This window comes from Pundamilia nyererei, unplaced genomic scaffold (assembly GCF_000239375.1).
Source record: "Pundamilia nyererei isolate P.nyererei 1_Seehausen unplaced genomic scaffold, PunNye1.0 scaffold00052, whole genome shotgun sequence".
Classification (NCBI taxonomy): domain Eukaryota; kingdom Metazoa; phylum Chordata; class Actinopteri; order Cichliformes; family Cichlidae; genus Pundamilia; species Pundamilia nyererei.
Genome location: NW_005187453.1, coordinates 1,719,838 through 1,746,632, shown reverse-complemented (window position 1 = coordinate 1,746,632; position 26,795 = coordinate 1,719,838). Strand labels below are relative to the sequence as shown.

Genomic DNA, 26,795 nt, shown 5'->3' with positions numbered 1-26,795 from the left:
TTTGCTTGAGACATCTGGTATTGCCGTTGTAAAAATCAGCCTTGAGGTAATTTAATGTGACTAACTTTATACCTCACAGTAGTGTTAGGCTGGTCAATGAGCAGCCTACTAACATTTCATTATGTTTCACTTCTGTTTAATTTTGTTACTTAAATTTTCAGTATAGGAGTTTGTGTTCAGGGATAATCGTTTTGTTTTGGTGTCAAACTGAGTACTGATGATTGTGTAGTTCTACTTGACTACTAAATTTCTAGGATTTGTAGAAGACATAGACAATATCAAAACTCAGTCAAGCTCTTGCTAAAGCAAAAAAAATCAAACAAACAAACAAAAAAAATCCTTAAACTATGCAAATACTGATGGTTACATAGTTTTTATATCAGTAACCTTTAAGAGACCACTGAGTCCACAGATCTTAAGCTCAGTGGGAGAAAGTTCCAGGGTCTGGAGGCCACTGTTGCAAAAGCTCTATCTCCTTTAGATCTCGGCCTTGTATGCTGCACAGCCAGCATGCCCCGATCACATGACCTAAGGGAATGTGTGGATGTAAAAGTTCACTGATGTATGCTGGTGCTCTTCCATGCAGACCTCTGAAAGTTTAAAGTTAACCAGAAATGTAACATTAACATCCAAAGTAACAGCAGAGTCAAAAGTCACCCCAAGGTTCCTGATAAAAGATTTGGTAACCGTGCAAAGGGGACAAGAGTTTATATTACCTGAGGCTCAAATCTGTTCAGAGCACAAACAAGGATTTATGTTTCCCCATTGTTAAGCCTTCCAACTTTATATATAATCTTAAGCACCTATGAAAGTCGGTGCATAAACAATGAAGGCCCCAAAACAGAACCTTGTGGCACACCCTGGCTAAGAGAACTGCAAGAGGATCTGTATATAGAAGCAGCCACAGTGAGCTCTATGAAAGCCAGACTAAAAGGAGGATCTAAAGGAGACAGAATGCTTTGTTTTTCCAAAATAGCTCCAAACCGTAGGTAGTGGGAGGCAAAAAAACCCCAAAACTCTCCTCTTTTATATTTAGTTTTCAGCAGCAGGTATTTCACTTTTTCTGTCTTAACCTTTTGAAACCAGATGTCACACGCTCATGTGATAGTGACCATTAACAGTAGAACATGTATGCAGGTCAGAAGTGCCTTAAACCTGGTTTTTCTCTGAGGGCCACCAGATGGTGATAGTTGTGGTTGCAAAAAGACTTTGAGGCTTCAAAACAGGACTTTAGAAACCAGTGGGTGATGTCATGGTTGCTACATCTACCTTTTACGCTGTATATAGTTGCGACTTCTCACAGTAGAGCCTGCTGTATTGTTCTTTGTGAAGCTAATGGGATTGTAGTTTTACAAAATAAACATGCTGTATTCAAAAATGCTTTAAAGCAATGATTAAGACCCTAACCTCATCAGGAAGTTCTACTGGGGACATGGATCAAAGGAGTTAAGGGGCAGTTTTCCGTAGATGCATACAGCTGGACTTTATGTTACAAACAGAAAAGTCACCTCCTCCTCACTTTTAAAAAATAATGCACATTGAAGACATTTCCACACAAATATTTTCAAAAAATGATAACCAGGTCTTACAGAGCCTATTTGGCAAAAAGCATTGAAGACAAACTTCTTTCGTGTGCTGTTACATTACCCATTACTGAAATACCTCATTAAAATATCCACCACCGTGAATGTGGTGACACATGGTATCATGACTGAAACAGTAAGAAACAATTTAATGTTTTGGAATAACTTATTTTTGAGGCTGAGGAAATGAAAAATTATAATTAGCACATTGCACAAAAAAGTCATTTCTAACCAAATGCCCCCTGTCACCTCTCGATCAAATCTGTTCATCATAACGGCTCATAATTATTATCTCTTATGGGTTGAGGCTCGTTGTGATCAGTTTCAGCCCACCATATTAAATGCTGCCAGGAATCCCGTTGCCTCTAGTGGAATAATTATCTAAAACATCTGCCCTAGTTGCGTTGAGGCTGTTTAAGTTACAGTATGTGCTTGGAGACGCTAAATATTGAGGCAAGAGGAAAGCTAATCAAATGATTGAACAAAGTCTCTTTTTCTGAACTATGTTTGGAGCAAGTAATCCAGCTGAGGTGAAACGGCCTGTGTCTGTCAGGAAGAGTTTTGAGTGTAAAATGCCTGAAGACAGAATTAAAGTGTGGTAAGGATAACTGATGAAAAAGGGTCTTTATGAACAGTAATTTGAGATAGTTTTGAGGCAAGGAACTTTTAACCAGATTTGCGTACTAAAGGATTATGTGCTTTCGAGGAGAAATGGGCAGACCTCATGAAAAGTGTGGTTTCGTGGTGAAAAAAAATCTTTTCTGGTAATGTGTCACCATCATATGCACCCAATAACCATTCACATATGTTTTTGCTCCCTAGCTTTAAGAAGTGTTGCCATTGATGTCTTGTTTCTGCAGACTCCTTACACTTGGGATGGAGACCTCAGACTATCATTAAAACAATAGGAAGGCAGGGGAAGGAGTCTCATCTTGATTACTTGCAGATTTAGTCAACCTAAGCACTTAGTGGTCGACCTTTAAGATATTGTGGCTTCAAAACTGTTTTCAGGCCAAAAATGAAGACTTGGAGAAGTCAGGAAGTTGAATGGGGTGAATTAGATTTCCCCTATAGTGGTTGTCTAGCTCCACGTTTAAGGGAACAAATGGCAAATGCACACAACAATGCAAACAGCTCCATTTGCGTGATACTAGTTTATCTTAAATGGGTCACAATTCCTGCCTCCTCATTAAGTGATGTTGTATGAACTGTGTTCCCGGGTCCTCTACGTTGAAAGCGCTAGTCACACAGGCCTAAAGACCATTTAGCAATTGCCTGGCAACCAGAAAAAAATGTATTTTTCAGCTAGATGTGAGTGGATGTGAGAAGTTTCTGGCAGTTGCTGTGAAAGCAGTTGTTAGAGCCCTGGCCAAGAGACTGGTCAGGCACCCTGAATAACGACTGGTAACTAGGGGAAAAATGTGTGTTTCCCAACCAGTTGGGGAGTGGTTGTGGGAGGTTGCTTGCTGTTTCTAGCTCCTTGCAATAGCTTGTAATTTGTATGGTAAACATCTTTGCAAACATTCACCAGTTACTTGCTAGCGAAACTGTAAAAAGCTATATAGTTTCTGGGATTGTGTGACTACAGCCTCAATCTCTCATACTTTTCCTGCAGTGCTGTGCTACTTGTTTGTGATAAGGCCTCAATCCTAAGTGGACTAAGTGGACCTTTTAAGCTTTTCTGACATACTGTTGGATATTCATACCAAACAAAGCTAGGTTTTACAAAGGCAAGGCTTTCTTATTGTGGGATGTGCGACACCAGCCCCAGGGCACAGATTAAATTCAGTTTCGCAGTCTACAGCAGTGCACACATTTACGCATGTGGTACAGTAACAATAACTTTAATACCACACAGATGGTTTGGGATCTGACAGTAAACAATGTTTTGTGTTCTGCACATTGTACATGTTGTCTGTTACACACAGATTTGTATGGTGGAACTCCCTTGATAAATGCTACTTTCCACTCGAGTTGGTTCTCAAGACTGCACACAGTCGCCAGCATTTTCTAACTGAAAAGTTTACCCTACTATCATAAACGTATCCAGTCCGCTTCAGCCTTCTCTCATTTATTTATTCTGAACTGACATGTTCTTCTGAGAAAAACACTTGCACTGTTATTTTGTTAATACATTACTCCACAAATTTGCTTTTGGTAGAATTCTGGTCATTAATGAAATAAACTTTTGTTTAAAATCATTAATCAATTCACATACAGCATTTAGGTCATGGTTGTTGTTGTTTTTTTAAAGGCAAAAATGTCAAATCCTCAACTAATCTGATTTTTCAATAGTAAGAAACTAATGTATTCTTTCCCCAGTGTAATGATAAACTAAACGTCTTTAGGTTTACTAGTGTTACTGAGTTTTTGCTAACTGATATTGGCATTTCTTGCATTTCATAGGTCAAAAAAATTAAGCAGATAGTAAACTGGCAGGTAAATCGGTGATAAACATATCTGCTTGTTGCAAACATGTTAAAAAACCGTCAGTACATTTCTCAGTGCCTTTTTCAAAGCTATTAAGGAACACCTAATATTTGTATCATGCTTGCACCCAATACAGAGACACACAAAAGAGATGGATTTGTTATTTTTAGGTTGTCCCTCCTTGTCCCATCAGATCCCAGCGATGCATGAGGCTGGTTGAGGCTGCTGCAGTAACCCTTGGCTGGCCTTTGTGCTCCACAGGCCGCAGTCGCCCCGCCTTTCTGCCAAGACAGGACCGCCAAACCTCAGTCCCACGACCCTCCCTGTGTACACACCATATGCGTATCCCAAAACAGTGGTAGCCACTGACAACTCTGCTTACAAGATTGCCAGCCCTCTGCACAATACACATACCAAAGGCACAGATTTGTCATGTGGCACTTATGCTAGATTTGGTAGGACGGAACTCTCAGGTTTGTAGATAAAGTGGTGAAAACATTGTCTTAAATTTATAATCTGTCCAAATGCGTGTATCCTCTTAATCTGAGACCCTTCATCACTGTGTTCAGCAGCATGGGGTTGAATTTCTACCACAGGGCACTAAACTTTTCTTTGTAAGCAAGGCACTTTTTCTGTGGCATTGGATTACTTAGGAGTGAGCATCCACATTCCCTCTTTACGCTGCGAGGTGGACTTCAAAACAAGTCGTGGCAGTTGGGGGGTAATACAAAACCAAACCGAAGCCGGGGATCACACGGTCACTCTTTCTACCATTTGTAATCAATAGCCATTGTGTATCATTTTTCAGTGACCGTTGAGTTTTTTCTAGCCCAGAACAGCTGTCAGGACAGTAACTCAAACATGCCTTTTTTCTCTCTTTTTTTTCCCTGCACTTGACAAAGCAGTCGTGTTTCAATACACATTGAAAAGTGAGTCTGAACCAAATCCCAACATTGATCACAATCTTAAAAGGATGTGTTCATGGATGTGGAAGGGTTTGTTTTTTCATGTATGGGGACCACTGACAGCCCTTCCCTTGTGATGAGGAAGCCGTCAGGAGATTGTCGTGTAAATGATTGGGCTGATGGATTATGCTTGTGGTTGGTATGAGCTGGGAGCTTGGTGTGGAGGCTTTTTTTTTTAACTTTCTTTTTTCTCTATTTATGGTAGAAGGTTGCAATAGGTGGTTGCAGAGGGGTTTTGGGATAGTCTTGGAAACATATGACATGAGTTTCACTGGTGTTTTTGCTAAGGTTGGATCTCTCTCAACCAAATCTTAACCCCAACAAATAGTATAATGAATTAATTTAGAGGTATTTCTATGTGAGTGTCAACTCTTTCTTAATAAACACAAGCAAACAAAATACTCAAGAATTCAATCCTGCTGACCATATTGTGTTTTACAACTAAACAGCTACAGCTTATTGGATATTTGGAGTGCTTTTTATTTTAAGATGGGTAGAAATTTCGCCAGAATATTATGACGAATAAATATTCTTTTTATTTATTTTTTATTGCCAAACTGTTTTTCTGTTTGGGACATACCTAGAATATGATGAAGTAAAATGATTATGCCATGCGAGCTGCGATGAAACTCCCATTCATCTCAGCATGGTACACTCAGATTGCACTGTGCCTTAATTATTATTCCAAGTGCCAAGCGCTTCGCAAAACCAGTAGAGATTCATTAGCTTGGCAGCCTTGGCACTAACTTAGCTTCACACATGGTCAGCTAATAAAAATATAGTAATATAAAAAAGGCTTTCTGGGCCCGGACAGGGCTGGCTGCAGATACCCAGTTTGTGTGTGGGGGAAAGTCCGTTTGTGATTCTCACCTCATAAAAACCTGAGACATGGAGAATGTGAAAGCTAGTGTGAGGGCTAGAGGGATTTGGGGTTCAGGAGAGATCATATGACAGCCCTGCTACCTTTACTCAAAGGTATAGTATGTGGTCCAGAGATGTAGCAGGAGTGAAGTGATTACGCTGAAATTTGGCATTTGTTACCTTTTATGTAATCGTCAGAAGCAAAGCCTCTAAGAGGTCATGATGAAGTGTTATAAATGTTTATAAGGCATATAGCTTGTTTGTTTCTCGCCCAATGCCCTTGATTTACTCTGCAGAGTAAGATAGCCTTTCTTTGTTTCCTGTTTCCACTTGATAAGTGCGAAAAGTTGAGAATCACACGAGATAATACAGACAGAGGAAGTGTGGACATCTCAATGCTACTGTGTTGTTTAGCCCCTGACTCATTGTAGTGTAACAGAGGGCTATTTCGAGGAGTGATGACACAAGCTGCATAATGAAGGGAAATAATATTATTATTGTAGCTTGTTGGAATTGAAAGCATTTTCTATTGTTCTTAAAGTGTTGGTTTATTCAGAAATGTGAAATAAGCATGGTTTGATCCGAAGCTGTTCTGTTTCTAACTAATTTCCTGTTTTGCCATATAGCTGCATTTTTCGGGTTTGCGGTACACCGTTTCAGTCAAAAAACACCAAGTCACTCAGGTTTGGCTCAGTTGCAAGGTCCTTATTCTGTGTTTAGAAGCATAAAGCATATCATCCCTCAAGTTAACTATTCTCTCTAATTACCAAGCCAAGGATAGGAAACATTTAAGCTAATTTTCCTATTTTGCACTGCCCTTTAAGCACTGTTCAATAGTCTGCTCACCCATTTTTACAGAAACAAACTGAACTTATTTTTTTCTTTGGAGTTAATCTTGTGATGGAATCACTGGCTGGCTTTGCAGGTATTGGGAGTTTTGGAAGATAAGGCGAATTGCTCTTTAAATAAACATGGCAGTTTGGACTGCAGCAAATCTGCATGATAATGGCTGCTTTGGAGATAAACCAGCCAGTCTCTCTTTTTCTTCAGAGGTGCAGTTTTAATATTCATGGATCAGTGGCTTTAGGAAAGGCTGTACAGCTATTGTGCTTTTATGACAAGCTATGACAGCTCTGTAATTTCTTTTTAATAGATTTTTGAATATCCTATACAGTTTAGCCTTTTAGTTAGTTTCATTTTTTTAAATCTTGTGGGCTGTATTGAAGGCCATTGAATAATGCATGCTTTTTATTTGGATAAGAACAAGACTAATTTATATGAGCTCTGTGATGTGTCTTCGCTTTCACTTTGATAAGAAGCAGACACAAGAGAACTTGGAATGTGTCGATACTATAATTGGTTTGCCCTTGATTAAAAGAAATTCAGTATTAAAGGCAATCAATCATGCCCTTTCATGTGAGTATGAGCAAAGAAACATCCAAAGGTGCTGGCCTGTGGTAGATTTGTATCTGTGCTGTGTACACACAGCAAGCGGTCCGATTAGCAGTCACTGTGGAGCGTGATGGGCTAGCTCATCCGTCACACTGCGCATATTTCATCAAAAGATACACACAGACATACCCTCCCACCCCAAGGCTCCCTGTAACTGTGATACCACTTCAAGTTAGACCGTTATTGAGCTGACTGACAGCGCCAATTTAATCTATACTCTGTGGTCTTGCTGTTTTTTTTCCCTACTATGACCAGCAGCATCTACTGATAAATAGTGTTGTAAGCAGAAGAAACATACTTGACATACTTGTTGGACAAACCAAAGACATCTGTCTAGGTAGCATCTTGCCATATATCCCTTCAGATTAGGGTGCATGCTATCATTTGTTTTTGAAGCAGATTGTTTCCTATTGAGAGTTGAAGAGTTGATACTGCTCTTGTGTTGCTACAAGGAAAATGAAGACTCAACTTGTTGGCTAGCTGAAGTGATTTCTTTAATCACAAAATTAGTGATTTCTGGGATCCAGAACCTTTTTTGTACTTAATCTTTTATCATATATTTTTTTCTTTTCATCTTATGAATCCGTTTTTTGGGCATGATCCCACAGGTTTTGTGTTATTTTCAACCTTGCTGTCAACTTTACTGTTCCGATAATAGCTGTGTAGTTGAGATAACATGAAGGTGAAAGATTTGTATAGCCGTTTGGCCTTGATTGGACTCTACTGTGGACACAGATATGAACACGGAGAGTTGAAGACCCAATGGCCAAGCGGTCTTTTATTCTTCTTTCATGTCTACTTGATGTCTGCCATTTGAGGTATGTGAATTCTTCAAGTTTTTTGACAACTTTATTTATAATTTTCCAATATGACAAAAGTACAGAAAAATACTCAAATACTCGAACTCGAATTGCGATTACAAACACTGCCATTGTGAAACTGGTTACGCGACGCAGTGGCAAACCAGTTGGATGCAGAAAAATGTGTAATCTGTGGGCACATACAAAAAAAAGTACTATCACGTGAACAAGGCAAATAAACAAACAAACAAACAAACAGAAAAAAACAAAACAAAAAACAAAACCCACCAAAAAAACCCCAAAACAAACAAAAATAGAATAAAATAAATACATAAATAAAAGGGGGGGGGGCTGCATTGTGCGCAGTTCTTTTTGGCTTGCTACAGATAGTAGGTGGCTCTAAAGAAAGAAAGAGAAAAAAACCCCAAACACAGATAAAAGCAGTATTACATCATACTTCAGTAAATGACAACTTCTCCACATATTCAACAAAGGATGACCAGGTTTTGTAGTATTTACTTTGAGACCCTCTCAAACTGTATCTCAAATGCTCTATCTGCAAACACCTCATCACCTCTCTCACCCACTGAACAAACACTGGTGGACCTGAATCCTTCTATTTAAGAAGAATTAGCCTGCGTGCCAGGAGAGATGAGAAAGCCACTGCATTCATTTGATAAGAAGTTATCCCGTGTTGGTTTGGGAGTACACCAAAGACTGCTGTCATCGGATTAGGATCAATTGTTTTCCCACACACATATGAAAGAGCTTTAAAAACGAATTCCCAAAACCGGTTCAAATCAGAGCAGGTCCAGAACATATGGCTCATAGTGGCGGGTGATTGCTTGCACCTTGGACATCTATCATCGGAGAGTGAGTTCTTCAAGTTTATGCGGTCACCACAAACAGACAGGCACACGGACATCTGCATGCACCCTTGTGCTCACCGTCTGACAAAATGAATGTCACTCGGACCAACTCTTTACATTTGCAGTATATATGCAAGTGTAATCTTAACTTTACTATATACTCAATAATTGCAACATTATGGAGTATATAGCCGAAAACACAATAACTGCAAGAGGAAGGTGGTCTCTAGTTTACACTTTGCCTTTTTTGTACAAATAAAAAGGAATTAGTTAGCAGTTGTCGAGCTTATCCAGATTTTTTGTGCTAATCTTTGTGCTTTTTTAATATATGAATCTCACATATATGACAGAAAATTTAAAAAGTATATAATAGTTTCCCTGAATAGAAACGATACAATATATTATCATTAGCATGACTTACAGGCAGAATCTGTTATATTCAGGAAGAGCCAAGCTAGCTGGCCCTGTTTCTAGTTGTTTTGCTAAGCTAAGCTAAGCTAAGCAAATTAAAGTGTTTCCTTCATATATGTGGAAACATTAGAGAAAAGTTCAGTTTCTTTTTGCCCCCTTGTGTAATATGTATGTATTGAATAACAAAGGGAACAACTTGGCCACAGTCACTTGTAACCCAGTCTTCCATACACTTGTCATGATGTTATAATATGACATCATGTCTGCTTTTCCCTCCAGTCTATCTCAGAGGGGAATATGGTCTTTTTATAGTGTTACACAATGCGTTTTATGGTCTTTATAATAGAGTTTCCTGCAGCATTCAAACATAGCTATATATTTTAGAACACCTGCTGATAGTTTGACAAACTTGGATTATAATAAACCTCCTGCAGGGAAGGGAATTTAGCATGTTTTTGTGTAATCCACCAAATCTTATCAGTTCATAATCCATGCACTTGCCAGTAGTCCACAGATAGTTTCATTGAAGGCTTCAAAAGAAGTCTTTAATGAAACTATCTTTGAATGACTTTTGACGACTTTTGCTTTGTCCAAACTTGAGGGTCAAATGGATGCTGTTTCCACTCTTGGGATGACTCCATTGGTTCCAGTGTTAAAGTTAAGTTCAGGAAAATAGTTTCATTGTACCAGCCGTGTTTAACAGATCACAGATCAGAATTTGAAAAGATCTTAGATAATTAGCACCGATCCTTGAAAAGAAGACAGATTTAGTTTGGGTTGGCCCCTGTGGTACCCCTCTTTAGCTGCCGTTTCTCTCTGGCTAATGCTGGAATGTGACAACTGGTCACGGCAGAAGAAAGAGGGGCCTATTCTGAATTGGATACAGTGCTGTATGGTCTGTTAGTGCAGCTTACTTGGCCATTACAAATTCTGCATGTGAATCTGACCACTGAAAGCTGTCAAAACACAGAGAAACTTGACTGGTCCAGAATGTGACACTGAACACCGTTTTCTGTAAGACTCGTAGCCATTCTTTACGTATAATGCAAATCCTCCACATTCTCAAAATAGCTGCATTTTTAAATTTGTGATCGGATTACAAAACGATTCTGGGGGAGCGTTATAGTGAATTTTTTTTCCTAATCAGAGACAGAAAGCGTTTGAGCAGAAACAGAATGCTGCTTTGTTTCTCCAGCTGCTCCCTTGGCAGCACTGCAATCCTCTACTGGCTCTGTGATTTGTCATCAGCAATTAAACTTGTCTTCATTATAATCTCGATTGCAGATCAAAACCGATCCAGTTTCTCAAAGAAACGGCAAAGTCTGAACAGAAGTCGTGTCTCAGTGGCAAAGATCTGTAGTATGATTATAGAATCCTCATAATTTTTTGATTAACCTTCAGGAATTAAAAAAATTTAAAATACCATTTTTTTTAAAAAAATGTCTGTGTGCTACTTTTAAGGAGAACAAGAGAGGGAACCTTATCCTTGGTGAAGGACAATAGACTCTGTTGGACATTGCAAGTGAACAAACTAGGCCAGCAAGAACGGACAGGGAATCGGTGATGCTTTGTGTCCACACCTGGTGCTCTGCGTGTAAATTTGAACATGTGCATTTAAGTTACACAGCTGGACTTGGGTGAAAAGTGAGACGAGAACACTGGCAATCATTTCGGAGACACGACTCTTCGTGACCTGTCAACACCCATCTATTCCCCATAGAGAACAATCAATGCCAGGCACTGGCCTGGTCTTGGACCCGCTATTTCAATTCAAATATGGAAGGAGTGTTTCATAGTGATTAGTTTAGGTGGCGGGGGGTGCACCTTTTTATAGGTCACTGTGCCAACACCTGGAGCTATTTGGAAGTAGGCCAGTGGAATTGATTGTAGAAGCAAAAGGTGAAGTGAATTAAAGAGGAAAAGGAAAGAGAATTTTACCTGCTGTTTAATATTATAGTCACAATACATACAATTTTAGAGTATTTGGATACAAAAATACAATGTAATAATTTTTTCTTTAATGGAGACTTCAGTTGCACAATTTAGTGGTAGACAGGCTGTACTGCTGCAACACTGTTTCTAAGTTGGACCCAGCTGCAGACAAATGGACATAAGAGAAAGAGAAAGACAAAATTAAGAAGATTAAAAAACTTCAATTAGTGATGCTTGATAGAACAGAAGAGTCCCAAAAATGGACAAAACACAAAAGCAAAAAAAAAAAAACTACCCCAAAATGCACGGAATGATGAGGAAGACTCATGAACATGTGGAAGATGATGAAGGGAGGGAGTAAAGACTAAACAGAAAAAACTGGTGCAGTAAAGCCCAGGTAACCTCAAACAGGAAAATGCCAGAAGAAAGAATAGATCTACTACTTGTGGTTATCAAAAGAACAAACAAATACTTGGATACTAATATCCATTTTTCAACAGTATTAAAAGCGGCAGCGCCATCTTCACCTCCTCCAGCTAATGCACAGCTTCACACAGAACTGCTGTAGACACACAGCCCCTCCCTTCACTAGCAGCTGAACACTTGCACAGCAGCACAACAAACCAGCAGCACAACAAACCCATCTTAAAGACTGCAACCCTGATCTTTAGGCAAAGTTTTGTGAGGGTAAAGCTCCCGATTCAACAACAATGTAGTGTTAAGCAGTCTTTATAAATATTAACTTGGCCGGTGCACACGTTCATTTTTTCCTACAAGGCTGTAGGTGAATACAATTGCTCAGACCAGTCTTGTTCTTCATTAAAACAATGCTTCTTTTGTTAGCAATGTGTTATTGAAAAAAATTCCACATATAGTGTCTTTTATTGTAAGGCATAAAGATTGACGGTTTTGTATTGTGACAAGTGTAATATGAATATAACAAAATGCAGGTACCTCTGTTTTCAGAGCCTCACTGAGAAGTGAAAAGCTAATGTTATCTTAAAGCATTTCATATTCCAAAGCCAACAAAATATATATTCATATGTTATATATTAATATGCTTCTCCATCTATGATGCAGTCCAAAGGCTTCCTACAGGATTTGTCCGGCTGTTTGGTGGCCTGATTTTGCAATAATAGAGAGAACATTAGCCTAAATTAATACAACAATTTTAGGGACATCCCCTCCTGGATTGTGCCATAGACTTCTGGTTGATTAAATTGCAGTTTTAATTGAAATATAATTATAGACTTATAATTAATTAGGGTTTTTCTTTTCCAAGAATGGGCCTCTGGGGCATGACAACTCACAAAAACTCAATCAGTTGGGATAAAGTGTAAAGGAATAGTCTGTGACTCAGTGATGACCGTTTTATGAATAAGCATCTCTGTTATGCTTAATTAGTTGAATTAACCATAACATTAAGCAATTAAGCATAGCATAACAATTAATTTGTAAAACTGGTTCTTTTTCCCCCAGTACTTTTGAATTTGAAGTTAAACAAAAATTCCTTTTAATTTTTTTTTTTACATTTAAATAGTAGTTTGGGGTTTAAGTATAAACTCTTGTTTTCACATAGTATGAGGTGATAAAAAATGGGACGCAGCAAATTAAGACCTGAGTAAAGCAGGCTTTCTTTGCTTTTCATGTTGAAGCAATAATCAACAACAACAACCTTGCATTTTACACCATATCCCCAGCCTGTACACAACACTGATTTATGCATTGTTTGACTAAGTCAGGGTACAGAGCTCTGTCCGTTTTTAATCAAGCATCACATTTATCACGGGATGCAGGCGACTCGCGGAGGCCTCTCTAATTACACATCCACAGTCAGACACTGTAATTAACTGTCGAGCCTAAGCTAGATGGAAAACTGAGAGGTGATTGGCTGCTCATTTGCTTTTTGGTAACATTGCTGGAGGTTGTTCTGGCTGGATCTTACTGGTGGGATGGAGGGTGTTAGAGTTGGCCACTGTTTCACTGATAAGAGGTGGCTGTGTGGGGAAACCCTATAAAACTCAGCATCCATTGCTCCTGTGTTGTGTTTCACGCTGTGTGTGCTGTTGGGCACAGTACCAAACTGTATGGCATATTTATTGGGTGAGGCTTAGCAGAATTCTATAAATTTTGCAGTAGGGCTCCCATCTTAATGTATACAGGATAAACACAACTCTGCATAAGCATTCCTGGTGGTCTGTGGGTGTTCATGGAGATGTAAAACTGTAATTTGCTGTTGAATTGAAAGGCTACACTTGAAATGCTAGCCAAGCCTTAGTCTCTATTGTTTTTCTGCATAAATGCATCTAGTCATTTGTACAACAACTCTATACAGCTGGTCTGCAACATACTTAAACTGCTATTCTTCAAGGATGAACAGTTGCACAGCTTCTGCAATTCAGTCCAGTAAGTTAACCCTAACCCCTTTCAACATAAAGCTTTTATTTGTGCTGTGAGGGCTGGCCACTTTAAATCTCAACCAAGTCTTTCTGTTCACTGCACCTGCTCTGCTCCCCCCATAGAGATGTAAAGCATTAGATTTATTAGCAATTGATTTCTCATAGCCTTCCCGCTGGTGAGTCTGAGGATTCATCACAACCTTTTATTGACATCAGCTCTCAGGAAATGCTGCAGGGGCCCCAGCCACCATTTTTAGCTGAGGTGGCAGTGGAGGCATTGTAGTCAGATCACTTCGATTTTACAGGACAAGCGTAATGGGAAGTGATCAATCAATCACATAGATGGAGATAAAGACTGGGTAATCAATCTGCTGAAAAACAGACGAGGGAGTAACACTCTCAATGATTAGGTTCATGATCTTTTTACCACTAATTCCATATATTGACAGTGGGTTTTATTCAAGACTTTGAAAGTTTTAAACAAAACTTTGTTTCAGTCTTTAAAACAGTGAACAGCTCATCATTGTATCAAAAAAGTGCTGAGAATTGGATCACATCAATTGGTTTATACTAGTTTTTACTGTCCGTTGAGCATGAACAGAAGATACTTATCTAACGAGCAGAATGGAAGTATTTCTTGGGGGTTCAGTACTTGTAAAAGGACAAAACCAGTAAAGTTAATTACTTCCTGGCTCTAAACTAAAGCTAAACAGACAGAAATAATTTTCAGTAAGTCTGAGTCTTATATTTCCCCAAATCTGTCACTTTGGGTTAAGATAAAAGGTCTGCACTCATTTAACCTTACCAAAGCTCTGTAAAACTCTTTACTGTGTTTCTCATTAACATATCATTGGTTGCCATACAAGGTAATTGCCTTCCACTGGGAGCAACATGGGGTTCAGTTAGCCAGAGCTACCAAGATCGCATGGGTAAACAGACAAATCATTAGACCCAGTTGTTGTTGATAGTATTTTCATTTGATTTGTTAAGTATAATAAAAACAGAAAATAATGAAACATGTAATTTAAGACAAAACCACATCTATAATTTCTACATAAACTGAATCATCAGCATCACTCAACCAGTCACGATATTTGCAAGAGGCATGAATTTTCACATAGCTTCACGCATGCTTTAGACTAAAGTCAGTTTTCTCATTGTTATATCAAATTCCCAGCCTTTCGTCAGTACTTTTCACACTAATCAAAGCCGATATTACAAGGTTTGAACACTTGTGAAACAATTCTGATATACATTAAGAGACTTAAAAATTGGACAATTCGTGTTCAAGGTTTATTTAGGGCATTGACTTAGGGCGGTGCACTGTTGGGTTTTAGTTGCGTTGCTTATCAGGAAACCGGCTTTATAGGAAACATGAAAGCAAGTCCGTTCCCTGACAAAAGAGAGACAGCCAACTTCCTGATGTTGAACTCACACTGTTTCTCCCTCTTTGAAGCTCAAAGCCCCCGGAAGAAATCTCTTGCTCTGACTCGCCAGTTTAGGCAGACTGAGGATGTAGAGGCGCCTTTATCCTAATCAACACTGAGTTGACCTGAAGCTAAAACAGCTGGACTTCAGTGATGAGTCATAAGTGAGAGCTTACAATTAATTGCAACAATTAAATCTGCAGATAGTTATAATATTTAATTGGGCTGAGACCAAATGCTGCAGCGCTGGTCTCCAGTTGTCCATTAGGTGTCATCACAGTTTATACATGACATAGCAAATTAGTTTATCTGTTTTTAGAGTGAAAGCAAATTTGAGTTATTACTCACTCCCATTTCTTGTTGTTGCATATTGAAGCTCTACTTGGAACCTTATTTAAGATCCAACCATGCAAAATGTGATTTTTTTTGCCATTTTTTAAGTGGTCTTAAACTTTTGATCGGGACTTTATATGAACTCTGAACCATGTCCTTAAATAGTTACTCAAATTTAGCTATTCATTCAGAATAGCTAAATTCACATGTATGAGGCATATACTGTAAGTGGCTACAGAAAATAATTAACATAAATGAGCAGTTCAGACAATTTGTAACTCAAAAGATTCCTTGAAGTGGATGGGCAGTTAAGGGATGGACAGCTTTGCATTTGGTCCATGGTATGTGGACACAGGAGTGTATGAATGCAAAAACAGTATGTGGATGCAACTGTAACTTCTTTACAGCCTAATTATGTATGTCAGTGCAACGCTGGGTTGCATTGAAGTGACGGATATTTGTACAGTGTTTTCAATAACAGAGATTGAGAAAACCAGCCTTTCCTTTACAGTGTTTGTGCAAGTTTTGTTTATATACAGCTGTTGGGATAGTGGGCTACCTTTACACAATAAACAATTTCCTCATAAACACTTGGTCAAGAAGCATTTCCTCAGAGTAAACATACATCCACTGGAGGGATTTGTGACCACAGAAATGGCTGCAAATATGCACATTTGCTGAATTAATTGCAGCTATTTCACATTTACGTGAAGAGTTAAAATCAGTCATCTAAATGGTCTGTTCATTCAGCTGAATGTGGGGTTTTTTTTCCACCCAAGGGAAAACTGCTGGGAGCAGCATGATGGGCTATTAAATCAATGGAAAATATAGATCCAACAAACTGAGCGAGCAAGAAAAAAAAAAAAGTCTGGTACCTTGAATATAAAATAAGCTTCCTCTTGTGTCTCAGGTTTTCTTTCAAATAACATAAAAACCAAATGAAAATCTTGCCAGTTTTCAGAGCCCATATTGTATGGAACACCATCCAGCAGCTGTTTATCACATTTAGTACATTTCAGTTGATTGAAAGAAACAATTCATTATCTGAACTCTGCATAAAATCAGCCAAATTAATATCAGATGTTGCCTCACGCACAAGGAAAAGGAAGAGCCTCTGAAAACCTTTGCACAAGTCTTTCCCCAGGCCACTAGCTGCATGGGTTTTATGAATGCTATCTTAGACATTTATACATTTTTTTTCCCCCCTCCTCCCATATTCGTGCCACACTGGCGTGGGACAAAGTGTGGGAAATTAGCGGTGCCACTTCTGGTATTGTTCTGCGAGTCGCGTTGATGACGTGTGATGTTTAAACACACCCTTAATGCTCACTTCCTGACCTTTCAGATACACAAACTAAACAGATACAAAAGTTGATAAAAAAATGATGAATGTCTTTATTTTCTCATTGAGTCTCCAGCATAAGTATGAGGAGAAAAATTACGGTTCAAATAAGAAAAAAGTAGGTTTACCAGGGGTAATTACTTTAGGTAATGTTGAGAACGGGTAATTATGAACTGTGGGTTCTGATCCCCCTCAGCATCTCACTCATCTTCATCATCATCTCCTCATAGTCTGTCATCATGTTGTGGCAACGTACTCACAGGATTATAGCAGATCATAATCAGCCAGTGAATGACTTGGGGCAAGCAAGCAAACATAATGACTTTATACTAGATTTTTGCAGTTGTTGAGCAGAAATTGTGATAAAATGGATTGATTATCTGTTCTACTAGCTGCAGTTAGCAGTGTAAAATGTTTCAGCAGATAAGGATAAAAACATCTATAAAAACATATTTAGAGATTATCTGCATCACCAACTTAATGGACATAAATTGCTGAAACTATAGTTCTGGTCAGATATTTACATACACTCATCAAGGGCATGAATATTCTGGTATTTTTCGCAGAAGTTTAATGTTAGCCTGCTTTGTATTTAGAATTGGAAAACCCAATTGTGTCCAGGTTTTAACTGTCTGGATATTGATTTGAGGTAAAGAAGAGCTTTGAGGTTTTCTACCTTCTTAATTATTCCATCCACTTTGTGCAGTGTACCAGTACTATATGCAGCAAAACAGCCCCAAAGCATGATACTACCATAACCATGCTTAACAGCTGGTACAGTGTTCTGAGGTTTGAAAACCTAAACTTCACTCGTCTTGTCATTTTGGCCAAACAGCTCAATCTTTTCTCCACACGGCATTGAACTTGTGTATGTCGGCTTCTGCAGCTCAAAAAAATAAAGTCACACTTGTTCACCCAATTCTTTTTTTTTTTTTTTTTTAAGTTATTAAAGTTGTATGTTGTCTGTTCATTCCACCCTGGAAAAAGAACAGTTCAAAGGATTCATTAAAAGCCCCAAATTACCATGACATTCATGCCTATGATGAGTGTAGGCAGTTAGAGCATGTCATGGGAAAAAGAATCCATGACGAACCAAAACTCTGAACATAACCTGCTCCAGACGAGGTTATGCGCTGCTGGATCAGGACACTGTGTTGTAGAATCACAAGTGAGGAGACTTGAGCACACATACATATAATACACAGACCTAAATCAGATTAGTTATTGACCTCAACCTCTGTGCATGTCTCAGAAACTCAGAGCACTATATGATCACCTTCTAATCCTGTTAGCATTGGATTAACACACAAGCTCTCTGGACTCTTTACATCCACCCATATACAAGCCCTCTCTTTATCACACTGGCCTTTATCCCACTGTATGTGAGACTGAATTGAAATGAAGATGAAATCAATAAGTGGACTTTGGTTGCAGCACAGTTAAAATGCTAATAATTTTAAGAACTCAAAGGTTCCCAAATCTATTTATTGACAAGTGTTTTTATCAGCAGTGTTTTCAGAAGCATATATATATATGTCAGTTTAATAATTCAAATACTTCAAAGCAAGGACGATGCAGAGAAAATATACAGATTAAGCTCAAAGTGATATTAAAAGAGGTTTATTTTTCAATTCATTTTAATAGACTATTAGAATCAAATAAGTTAAAACAAGTGAGTCAGTGAACAGTTCATTTGATATTAAATGTAGAATTGACATGAAAAATAAACACGGGCATGAATGAATTAACAAAGAAATGACTTTAATAGATACTTAAATTTATTTGGGAAATAAAGTGTTGAATGCAAAGGGAAACTAATATTAACAAAAGAAATGAATACTACAAATACAAATTCATGAATTCATATTTTTGAAATGAATTAATGCCATATTTGGCATATTTGTTTACTGAGTTAGTTATTCATTTATTTCAGATTTTGGCATTTGTGCCCCTCCATAACAGTAATTAACTTCAGAATGAAATGGGTGCACAAACACATGATAAGTCTTGCAGCTCTTATTTGTTTACAGAGATGGCGGCTCTCTAATTAAACCCTCCACCTGTACACATTTTCTGCTGTGCCAGTGTGATATGAATTTTCTTTGTCCCCTCCATTGCGGACAGTTTTTCTCCTCGCAAAGTTTTAATTATCTGCATTCCTGATACTTCTGCATAAAGCCAGCAGCATCAGCGCCGTGTTTACTTCAACGGTGCGCCAGACCAAGATTAGCAGTGTGTGAATAGGCCGGTCTGCTGCCGCTCTCTGTCTGTGAGTTTAATTAGCTCTGAGATTGCTCAAGTAAAGGAGATGGGAATTTAATAGATCTTGGCCAGACAAGTCATATTGTAAAAGGTTTGGTAGCGAAGCAGGATCTGGAGCAGATAAGGCTTTAGAGGCTGATGGCGAAGATAAAGAGAAAGGTGGAGGACAAAAGAAATGAAATGGAGGAAATGGAGAAAGTGGTGTTGACTTTATATAAAGCAGAAGTGAATTTAAAAAAAAAATGGGGAAATGGATCTGTATTAATAGAAGCAAATGGAAGAGAAGTGAAAGGAAACCGAACCAAGAGGTGATGATATCCATGAAATAATGTCTAGGCCAGTGTCCATTAACAATCCTGTTTTATGATGATTGGCTAATCCATCTCGTTACTGCTGTCGTGGAGCAGCAGGATGCACTCTGCTCAAAAAGCCTGTAATTCAGCCAGTTCTGATTATGCTAAGTGATGGCAGTTTATACTAGACGTGTTTATTACAGCGGAACAAGCTTGCCAGTGTACATGCTGCAGACGTACGAAGCTGGACGAGAGCCCAAATATTTAAAATAGGCTCAAGTGCAGTGTTTTGCAATGTTGTTAATAATGTTGTCCTTTGAGTAAAGGTCGCAAAAAACATGTAAACTAATGATTTATTCACCCAGCACGCAGTGGGAGAGAAATCTGTAAGCTGAACTTTAAAAGGTTGCAGTTAAGGAAACAAGTTTTGGATGGGATGCAGTCTGTTTATCCTGGGATTCAAGATTTTAGCTGATGTCCATACAATATGACAACACATGGAGCTCTTGAAGCCTCGACCCCTACAAGGAGGGGATCCGGTGGCTTTATTGTGCTGGGCTCTTTTTCAGTCTTACTGACATAAATTTCCTCATCAGATGGAGAGCATGTGTTTGCAGACATCTGCCTGGTCTGCAAACACAAGTTTTGTGATGCCAGAGACACTACACTACAAAACACCACCATCAGTTTTCAGGCCAACCTTAAGCAAACACGAAATAAAAAGCGTAACAGGAATGACTACTCGATCATGGTGTCTGCAGCATATCTGCAACTGAGACAATTTCTAAGGGTCACTGAAAGTGATTACAAAATTGTTCTCAGTGCTTACTTACAACCCTGAAACTTACTTTGAAATCACAACGACTTACAAGTGTACCTAGAACTCCTGGAATGCTCCCTTTTAGTACTGAGGAGTGCATTTAAAAAAACATACTAAATATAACTAAAATATCCTAAAGTCACTCTTGCAATAGTATTTTTTGTAAAGTGTAATACTGCAAAGTAGACCAGAAGCGGGGTGTTTTATTTTGAAAATTGTCAGGATGCTCCTGTGTATGTCTCCTGTTTTCCTCATCTGTTCTGACAGAGCATGGGAGCCTCTTCTGGGATGTGATCTGACCTTTGAGCAATTGAGTAAATGCTTAGAGTTCTTTCTTTAATCAGTGAACTAGCTCTGTAGACCAAGTTTGTGCACCTCGTGACTTTGATTGGTTGTTAGTGACAGTAAATATAAATCCTTAAGCCGTTAAGGATGTTACGCATTTTATTGCACTGTAGCAAAGGGACAAAATAGTAAAAAATGGTAGTAATATCTGCTGGTATGCTATATTTGTTTTTTTTTTAAATACATTTACTTTTAAATTCAATCTTCTTAAAGTTCAGGAATTTGCTTGTCTTTTAACTGGGTTTTGGTAAAATTGTCATTTATGAAGTTTATGCAGGGCATAACTTAGAATATATTGAAGACACTTTAGAATAAATATTTGTGAAATATTTGTATTTTTCACATTCAGTGTAGGAAAAAGTCTGTGTGTCTGTAGGCAACAACAACACATGAAAAACCAAATGACTGGTGGTGAGATCACCGCTTGGAGAGGTCCATTTGCATAATGAGAAAAAAAACATACCCAAACACTGAAAGACAGCCAATTTTCTTTCCACTAAAAGCAGCGGACAGGTGAAAGTAGACCTCACCCCATCACAAATTGATCTAAAGAGGGGGAAAAAAATCCCTGCTCACCAATGTGTCCTTTCAGACAATGTGGAAATCCCTCATTACCTCCCCCCACCAAAAAAAGGTTGGGGGGGGGGGAAGAAAATTGAAAAGCCCAAACCCCGTCCTGTACTTTACGGATTGTGAATAGAGTGCCCTGCAGCCTGCCTGCCTGCCCCACATACGGCGTTTGAATACAAAAGACCCCCTTCTGTAAGAGCAATCACTCTGGGAGGCCACTCTATCTGCACCGCTGCAGAGACGGGCCTCAATGAAGCCATCAGCACAGGCTCTCTTGTCACACAATCTCACATGCGCATGCACTCGCAAACACAAAGAACGGACACGTCGCATGTAACCATTTATTCCTTTGCGTGCGCATGCACAGACCCGTTGCCAAACTCTCATGGGTAATGCATTCTTTTCATCCTCCAGTGCCGGGCAGGAGCAGGGAGGGAGATGAGTGGTTGGCGCTGATTTGAATATTTAAATTATTTATCACCGCAGAGTTTTGAGACCCAAGACATGGAGAGGGACACAAGGGAGCTGGGTGAGACTGAATCAAGCCATGTATGGATTTCATGGTGTGCTAACTAAGCGCCCAAAGGGACAGGATGGGAAGAAGCGTGAGCAGAGTTGCAGATTTTCACGGACAAAATATTTATTCTGCTTCAGTAAATTGCCAACATCTTTTAGGAGTGTTTTGGGATAAGCATAGAATGAGTTGCAATGTGAGATTACTTTAAAGACTTGAATTTTGATAAACTTGGGATACATTTATTTTCCTTGTATCCTCAGTCCTTGCTGTCCTCATGCTCCACGCTATGCTGGGACTGTAAATCATTTCTAAAATAACAGCTCAATGTGGAACTACAGTAAAAAAGGAAGAGGCTTTGTAAACTGCATGATGTAATGCACCGCCTCCTTAGAAATATTATATGCTGTAAGTGAGAGCCTGAGAAATACACAATGCTTTTCCCTGACAGAACAATCTTGGGAAATGCAGGAATTTACTACAGCTCACGCGATGACAGGACTGAAGGCTTAAAGGAAAAAAACATTTAAATTAATTCCTTCAGCAGTTATTGTTTTGAGACTGGATCTGTAGGCTAATGGGTTGACTGTTTTCCCTCTCTTTGCTGTCTTAGTTATTCTTTTACTTTTATCTTGTCTTCTATTACAGGCCGACATCTCGGTCTTTTTCTCCCCTGTCCTCTTTTTATTTTTTTTATAAGCTCAGCTCTGAGTTTCAGTCTGTAGACAAAGGAAGTCCCCAACTGGCCTCCTTTTGCTGTTCCTTTCCTTCCCGAGTGTGCCATGCACAAACACAGAAACATTGCAAAGGATGATCAAACCCAGACAGAGAGAAAGCAGGGGATACTACTGGGTCAGTGTTAAAATCCTGGAAACGCAAAGCTTTTGCAATCAACCTCACATAACCCAAGCTTCTCCTAGCGATATTAAAATAATATATTCAGCCTGGTTTAAAAAAAAAAAAAAAAAAAAAGAGCAGCATTGTCCTCAGAGGATAAGAAAAGCTGGAATGAATCTGCTTGTTGTCATCACCCAGCTGCTTTTAATTGGCAAGTCAGCTCTGAGATCAGTAGATCTGGCTATCTTTTGGTTTTCTCTATGTTATAAATTAAACACAGTTTACTCTTATTTCCTGTTCCAACAATTAGTGGCATATTTCTTGTATTGTGGGCTTCTCTGTTTTTCTACATCCACTATAATTTGATCTACAGTAATATTTTCTTTGTCTGCTCCAGTCACCTCGTAGGTACTCATTAGGCTGCATTCTCGACAGCATGCAACCCTTCTTTGAAAACCACACTGCCTCAGTGATACTTGACATTGCATCAAATTACTATCCAGCAAACACTCGGCAGATTTTTCAGTGCAGACACTGGTGTTCTGGTGTTTTCAATCCCCCTTTCATTTATTCAGTGCATCAGTCCTGCTTTTCAAATGCTGCACTTATTTTTATGGCTTAGCTGGCTGTAGGTAATTTTGTTTCATTGTTGTAAATGCAATATCTCTTCCATGTGATGATGGAAGATTTGGCACTTGAACCCAAGGATGAAGTGATGAAAGGTCAAAGTCATCTTGAGTGGGTGTGGGGTGTGGGCCCCGGCACACGCTGGTCACAGGCCTGGGTTGCGTCAGGAAGGACATTGAGCAGAAAATCAATGCCAAATCATATATGCGAGCCATCAATTACACATCCATGCCAGATCAGTTAACAACAACCGCCTTTGGTACAGTTGATCAGTAGGATGCCAGTGGAGCGGAAACTGTGCTCCGAAGACAGGAGGAGGAGGATCATGGGTAGGTGTTGTCAGAGGTAATAGGTAAAAAAAAAAATAAAGGCCTTTAAATGTAGGGACTGAAGCTGTGAATATGCAAGGACTAGAAGTATTGATGAGGTGGATGAGTTTAAATACCTGGCTTCAACCATTCAAGCCAATGGACTGTGCACAGGAAAGGTGAAGAAGAGAGTGCAGGCAGGGTGGAGTGGATGGAGACAAGTGTGATTTGTGACAGAAGAATGGTAGCAAGAGTAAAGGGGAAGGTTTACAAGCTGGAGGTGGCAGAGTTAAGGATTTATGATTTTCATTGGGCGTGACCAGGAGGGACAGGATTAGAAATGTATGTGAGGAACGGCTCAGGTTGAGCAGTTCGGAGGCAAAATTGGAGAGGCAAGCTTGTGATGGTTTGGAAAGGTGCAGAGGAAGGATAGTGGATATATTAGACGAAGGATGGTAAAAATGGAGCTCCCAAGGAGGAGGAAAAGAGGAAAGTCACACAGAAGGTGTTAGGATGTAGTGAGCACATGAAAGAACAAGGACAGGTTTCTTTGTTTTGTTTTTTGTCTTCAGTGGTGACATTTTATATTGCACAATTTGAAGAACAAGTCTTGACAGAAATTGATATAAATTATATGTTGAATGGTTGCTGTATGCATGCAGCTGTGAAGCAAGAATAATTGTTATCTGACAGGGCTGTTCATGGTGGGAAAGCAAATGCTGCAAAAAAACAAAACAAAACTGGATATGCACCGCTGCTTTCCACGAAAAGAGGGCTTCTCTCGCTGATGGAGGAATCTGTGTGTGTGTGTGTGTGTGTGTGTATGTGTGTGTGTGGCTAAGTTGGTGACTTTGTAGTTATGATAACAATATTACTGACTTATTGCAAAGAGCAGACCACAGTGACAAATGATTTCTTGAAAATTTAATGATTACAGAAAAAAGTAAATAAAAAATTTAACAAGACATTCAGTGACTTTTATCATTTGACTGACTAAAGTTTGTTAAAGGTCAGTTTGTTCAAGTAAGTGTCTGGAGATGTTTTGTGACAACACAGACTTTTATTAAAGTGTATGGAAAATGTAAATTTCACTGCAGTTTCCCCTCTGTTACTGATTCCTTTGTCTTTATTTTGTGGTCTCACTTTTCTCCTGGCAAACACTTATAAATCTGCGGAATATCTACGCAAGCTTTTTCTTTCACTCACCTGGCTTCGAGTTGTTGTTGTTGTAGCAGCGATCCCATTCATCAGTCTCTGCTGTGATCTTCATTTGTTGCAGTCTGTGACTGTACATGAATGCTGCTCATGTCCCTCAGTAATGAGACGCTAATTACGAGAATCCGCAGAACCTCGGGGGTGTTATACCACCTGTCTGTGTGTGTGTGTGTGTTTGCAGGTACATGTGACATATGCGCATGCTGCGTGTGTGAGAGCTCAGCAGCGTGCACATGTCTCTGTGTTTAATCAAATACTCTGTGGTGTTCTCATTGCATTTGGCTATTAAGTTTCACTTATGAGTGCATGATTAGCAAGATAGAAAACTTGGTATTCCAAATGACTCCTATCTCCGTGTACACAATTCAGATGGATGCTACGTAAGGGCTTCTGCAAAGAAATTCTTTGTTAATACATGCAGTTGAAAACACGTTTTAAAGAATGTTGACCTTAAAGTTGCTTTAATCTAATATTTTAAACTGACTACACCCATACTTGTATGTTGAAAATGTTGGCTCATAGCACAAAATATCAATATTAAATCAATAAACGCCTCAGACCTATTCCTTTTGTTCTTTCAGCCGAGCCATCAAGACCAACCAGGACCTTCTCCCTGAGACTCCCTGGACCAACATCCTGTATGACGACTTCTGGGGCACTTTGCTCACTCACAGTGGCAGCCACAAGTCTTTCCGTCCACTCTGCACTCTCTCCTTCCGCCTCAACTACTCCCTGCACAGCCTCAACCCTTGGGGCTACCACTTAATGAATGTGGTGCTGCACGGCCTGGTCACAGCCCTTGTCACAGCCTTCAGCCGGCCGCTGCTGGGTGGGGGATTGTGGAGCCTTTTGGCAGGCCTTCTTTTTGCCTCCCACCCGATTCACACTGAAGCAGTCGCTGGTGTGGTGGGAAGGGCGGACGTTGGTGCCGCTTTGTTTTTCTTGCTGTCTCTTCTCTGCTATGTGCGACACTGTGGACTCCGACCGGTGCCACATGGGGCCTTCCAGAACAGGCAATGTGGTGGAGGCTCTGTCATCAGGTGCTGGGGCTGGATGCTGGGCAGCCTGTGGTTTGCAGCAGCCAGCATGCTTTGGAAGGAGCAGGGGGTGACGGTGCTGGCTGTGTCAGCTGTGTATGACCTCTTCGTGTTCCAGAGGCTCCGGTTTCGCCAGGCACTTCTTCACCTATTAGGAAAGGTAAATGAATTCTTGCCGCCGGGGGTAAATGTCTGTGTATTTTCACTGGCTCTTGTTTTGGCATCTCTGCGCACCCCAATTTCCTCTTCCTTCCCTTAGAGGTGAGCCTCAGCCTGCCAGCTGTTAATGGTTCCTGGATTAGGTTTTGTGTGTGTATTTAACAAGGTTTTGTTTGTGTGTGAATTGTGTGTTTGCCTTTCATTAGTGGTGTAATTAGGAAAGCTGTTTGCTTATGCAGACTCCGTAGTTGCTGCATGAAAAATAAGCTTTCCTCATTCGCCTGCTAAACAGGAAGATTGGAAGTTTTTCACTTCCTTACAATGCTGCCACCACCTTCAATTTGCTGCAGTAAATGGATACACATTCATGCAAGGAAATCTAAATTAGGATCTCGGACTCATATGCGTGGATACATGTGCATTTGAGGAAACGGGGCTTGGACAGGAAAAAGCTATTTCAGGGGTGAGTTGATTTCTCATTTGAAGGTGACAAAAGGTATGTGCAGAGAAGCAACAGCACATCCTTCTCAGGTGTATTTGGTTATACACACAGTTAATACACAGATGTACACACACAAAGATAACATGTGCTTCCTCTGCAGGGAAACCCGGCATGGCTCAATTCCCCCCCCCCCTTCCAAAGTTAAGTTATTTAAGGAAGACAACCTTGACGTGGTGACTCATCTGATTATGGGAAAGAGTGTGTGACTCCACACTCCTCATTTGATTAGAGAAGCTGCTCTTCAGCCAACATGATGGCCCTTGTAAAATGCATAACTAGTGTAATAAAAAGTCCCCTTGGGTTTACTGTACAAGGACAGTCTCACTCTAAATGTGCATGTGTCTGCATGAGGATCTGTTTATAGTAATCTCTTCTTGTGGAAACATCTATAAATACCTATGTTTGCTTGAAGGTTTCTGATGCAACCTTGTACAGTTCATCTCAAATGTCTTGTGGCACTCTCTGTTATGTATAGAGTGTCAGCACATTCGTGTCTTCTTTA

The 26,795-nt window shown here is 39.6% G+C and overlaps 1 protein-coding gene across 1 annotated transcript in view; it reads left to right on the top strand.

The window, feature by feature from the left end:
- LOC102212243 (transmembrane O-mannosyltransferase targeting cadherins 2) overlaps positions 1-26,795 on the top strand; it is a 64,638-nt gene that overhangs the window by 4,350 nt on the left and 33,493 nt on the right. The window contains exon 2 of the mRNA XM_005733460.1: positions 25,177-25,792. Coding sequence (XP_005733517.1) covers positions 25,177-25,792 — 616 coding nt within the window. The remainder of the gene's footprint in view (positions 1-25,176; positions 25,793-26,795) is intronic.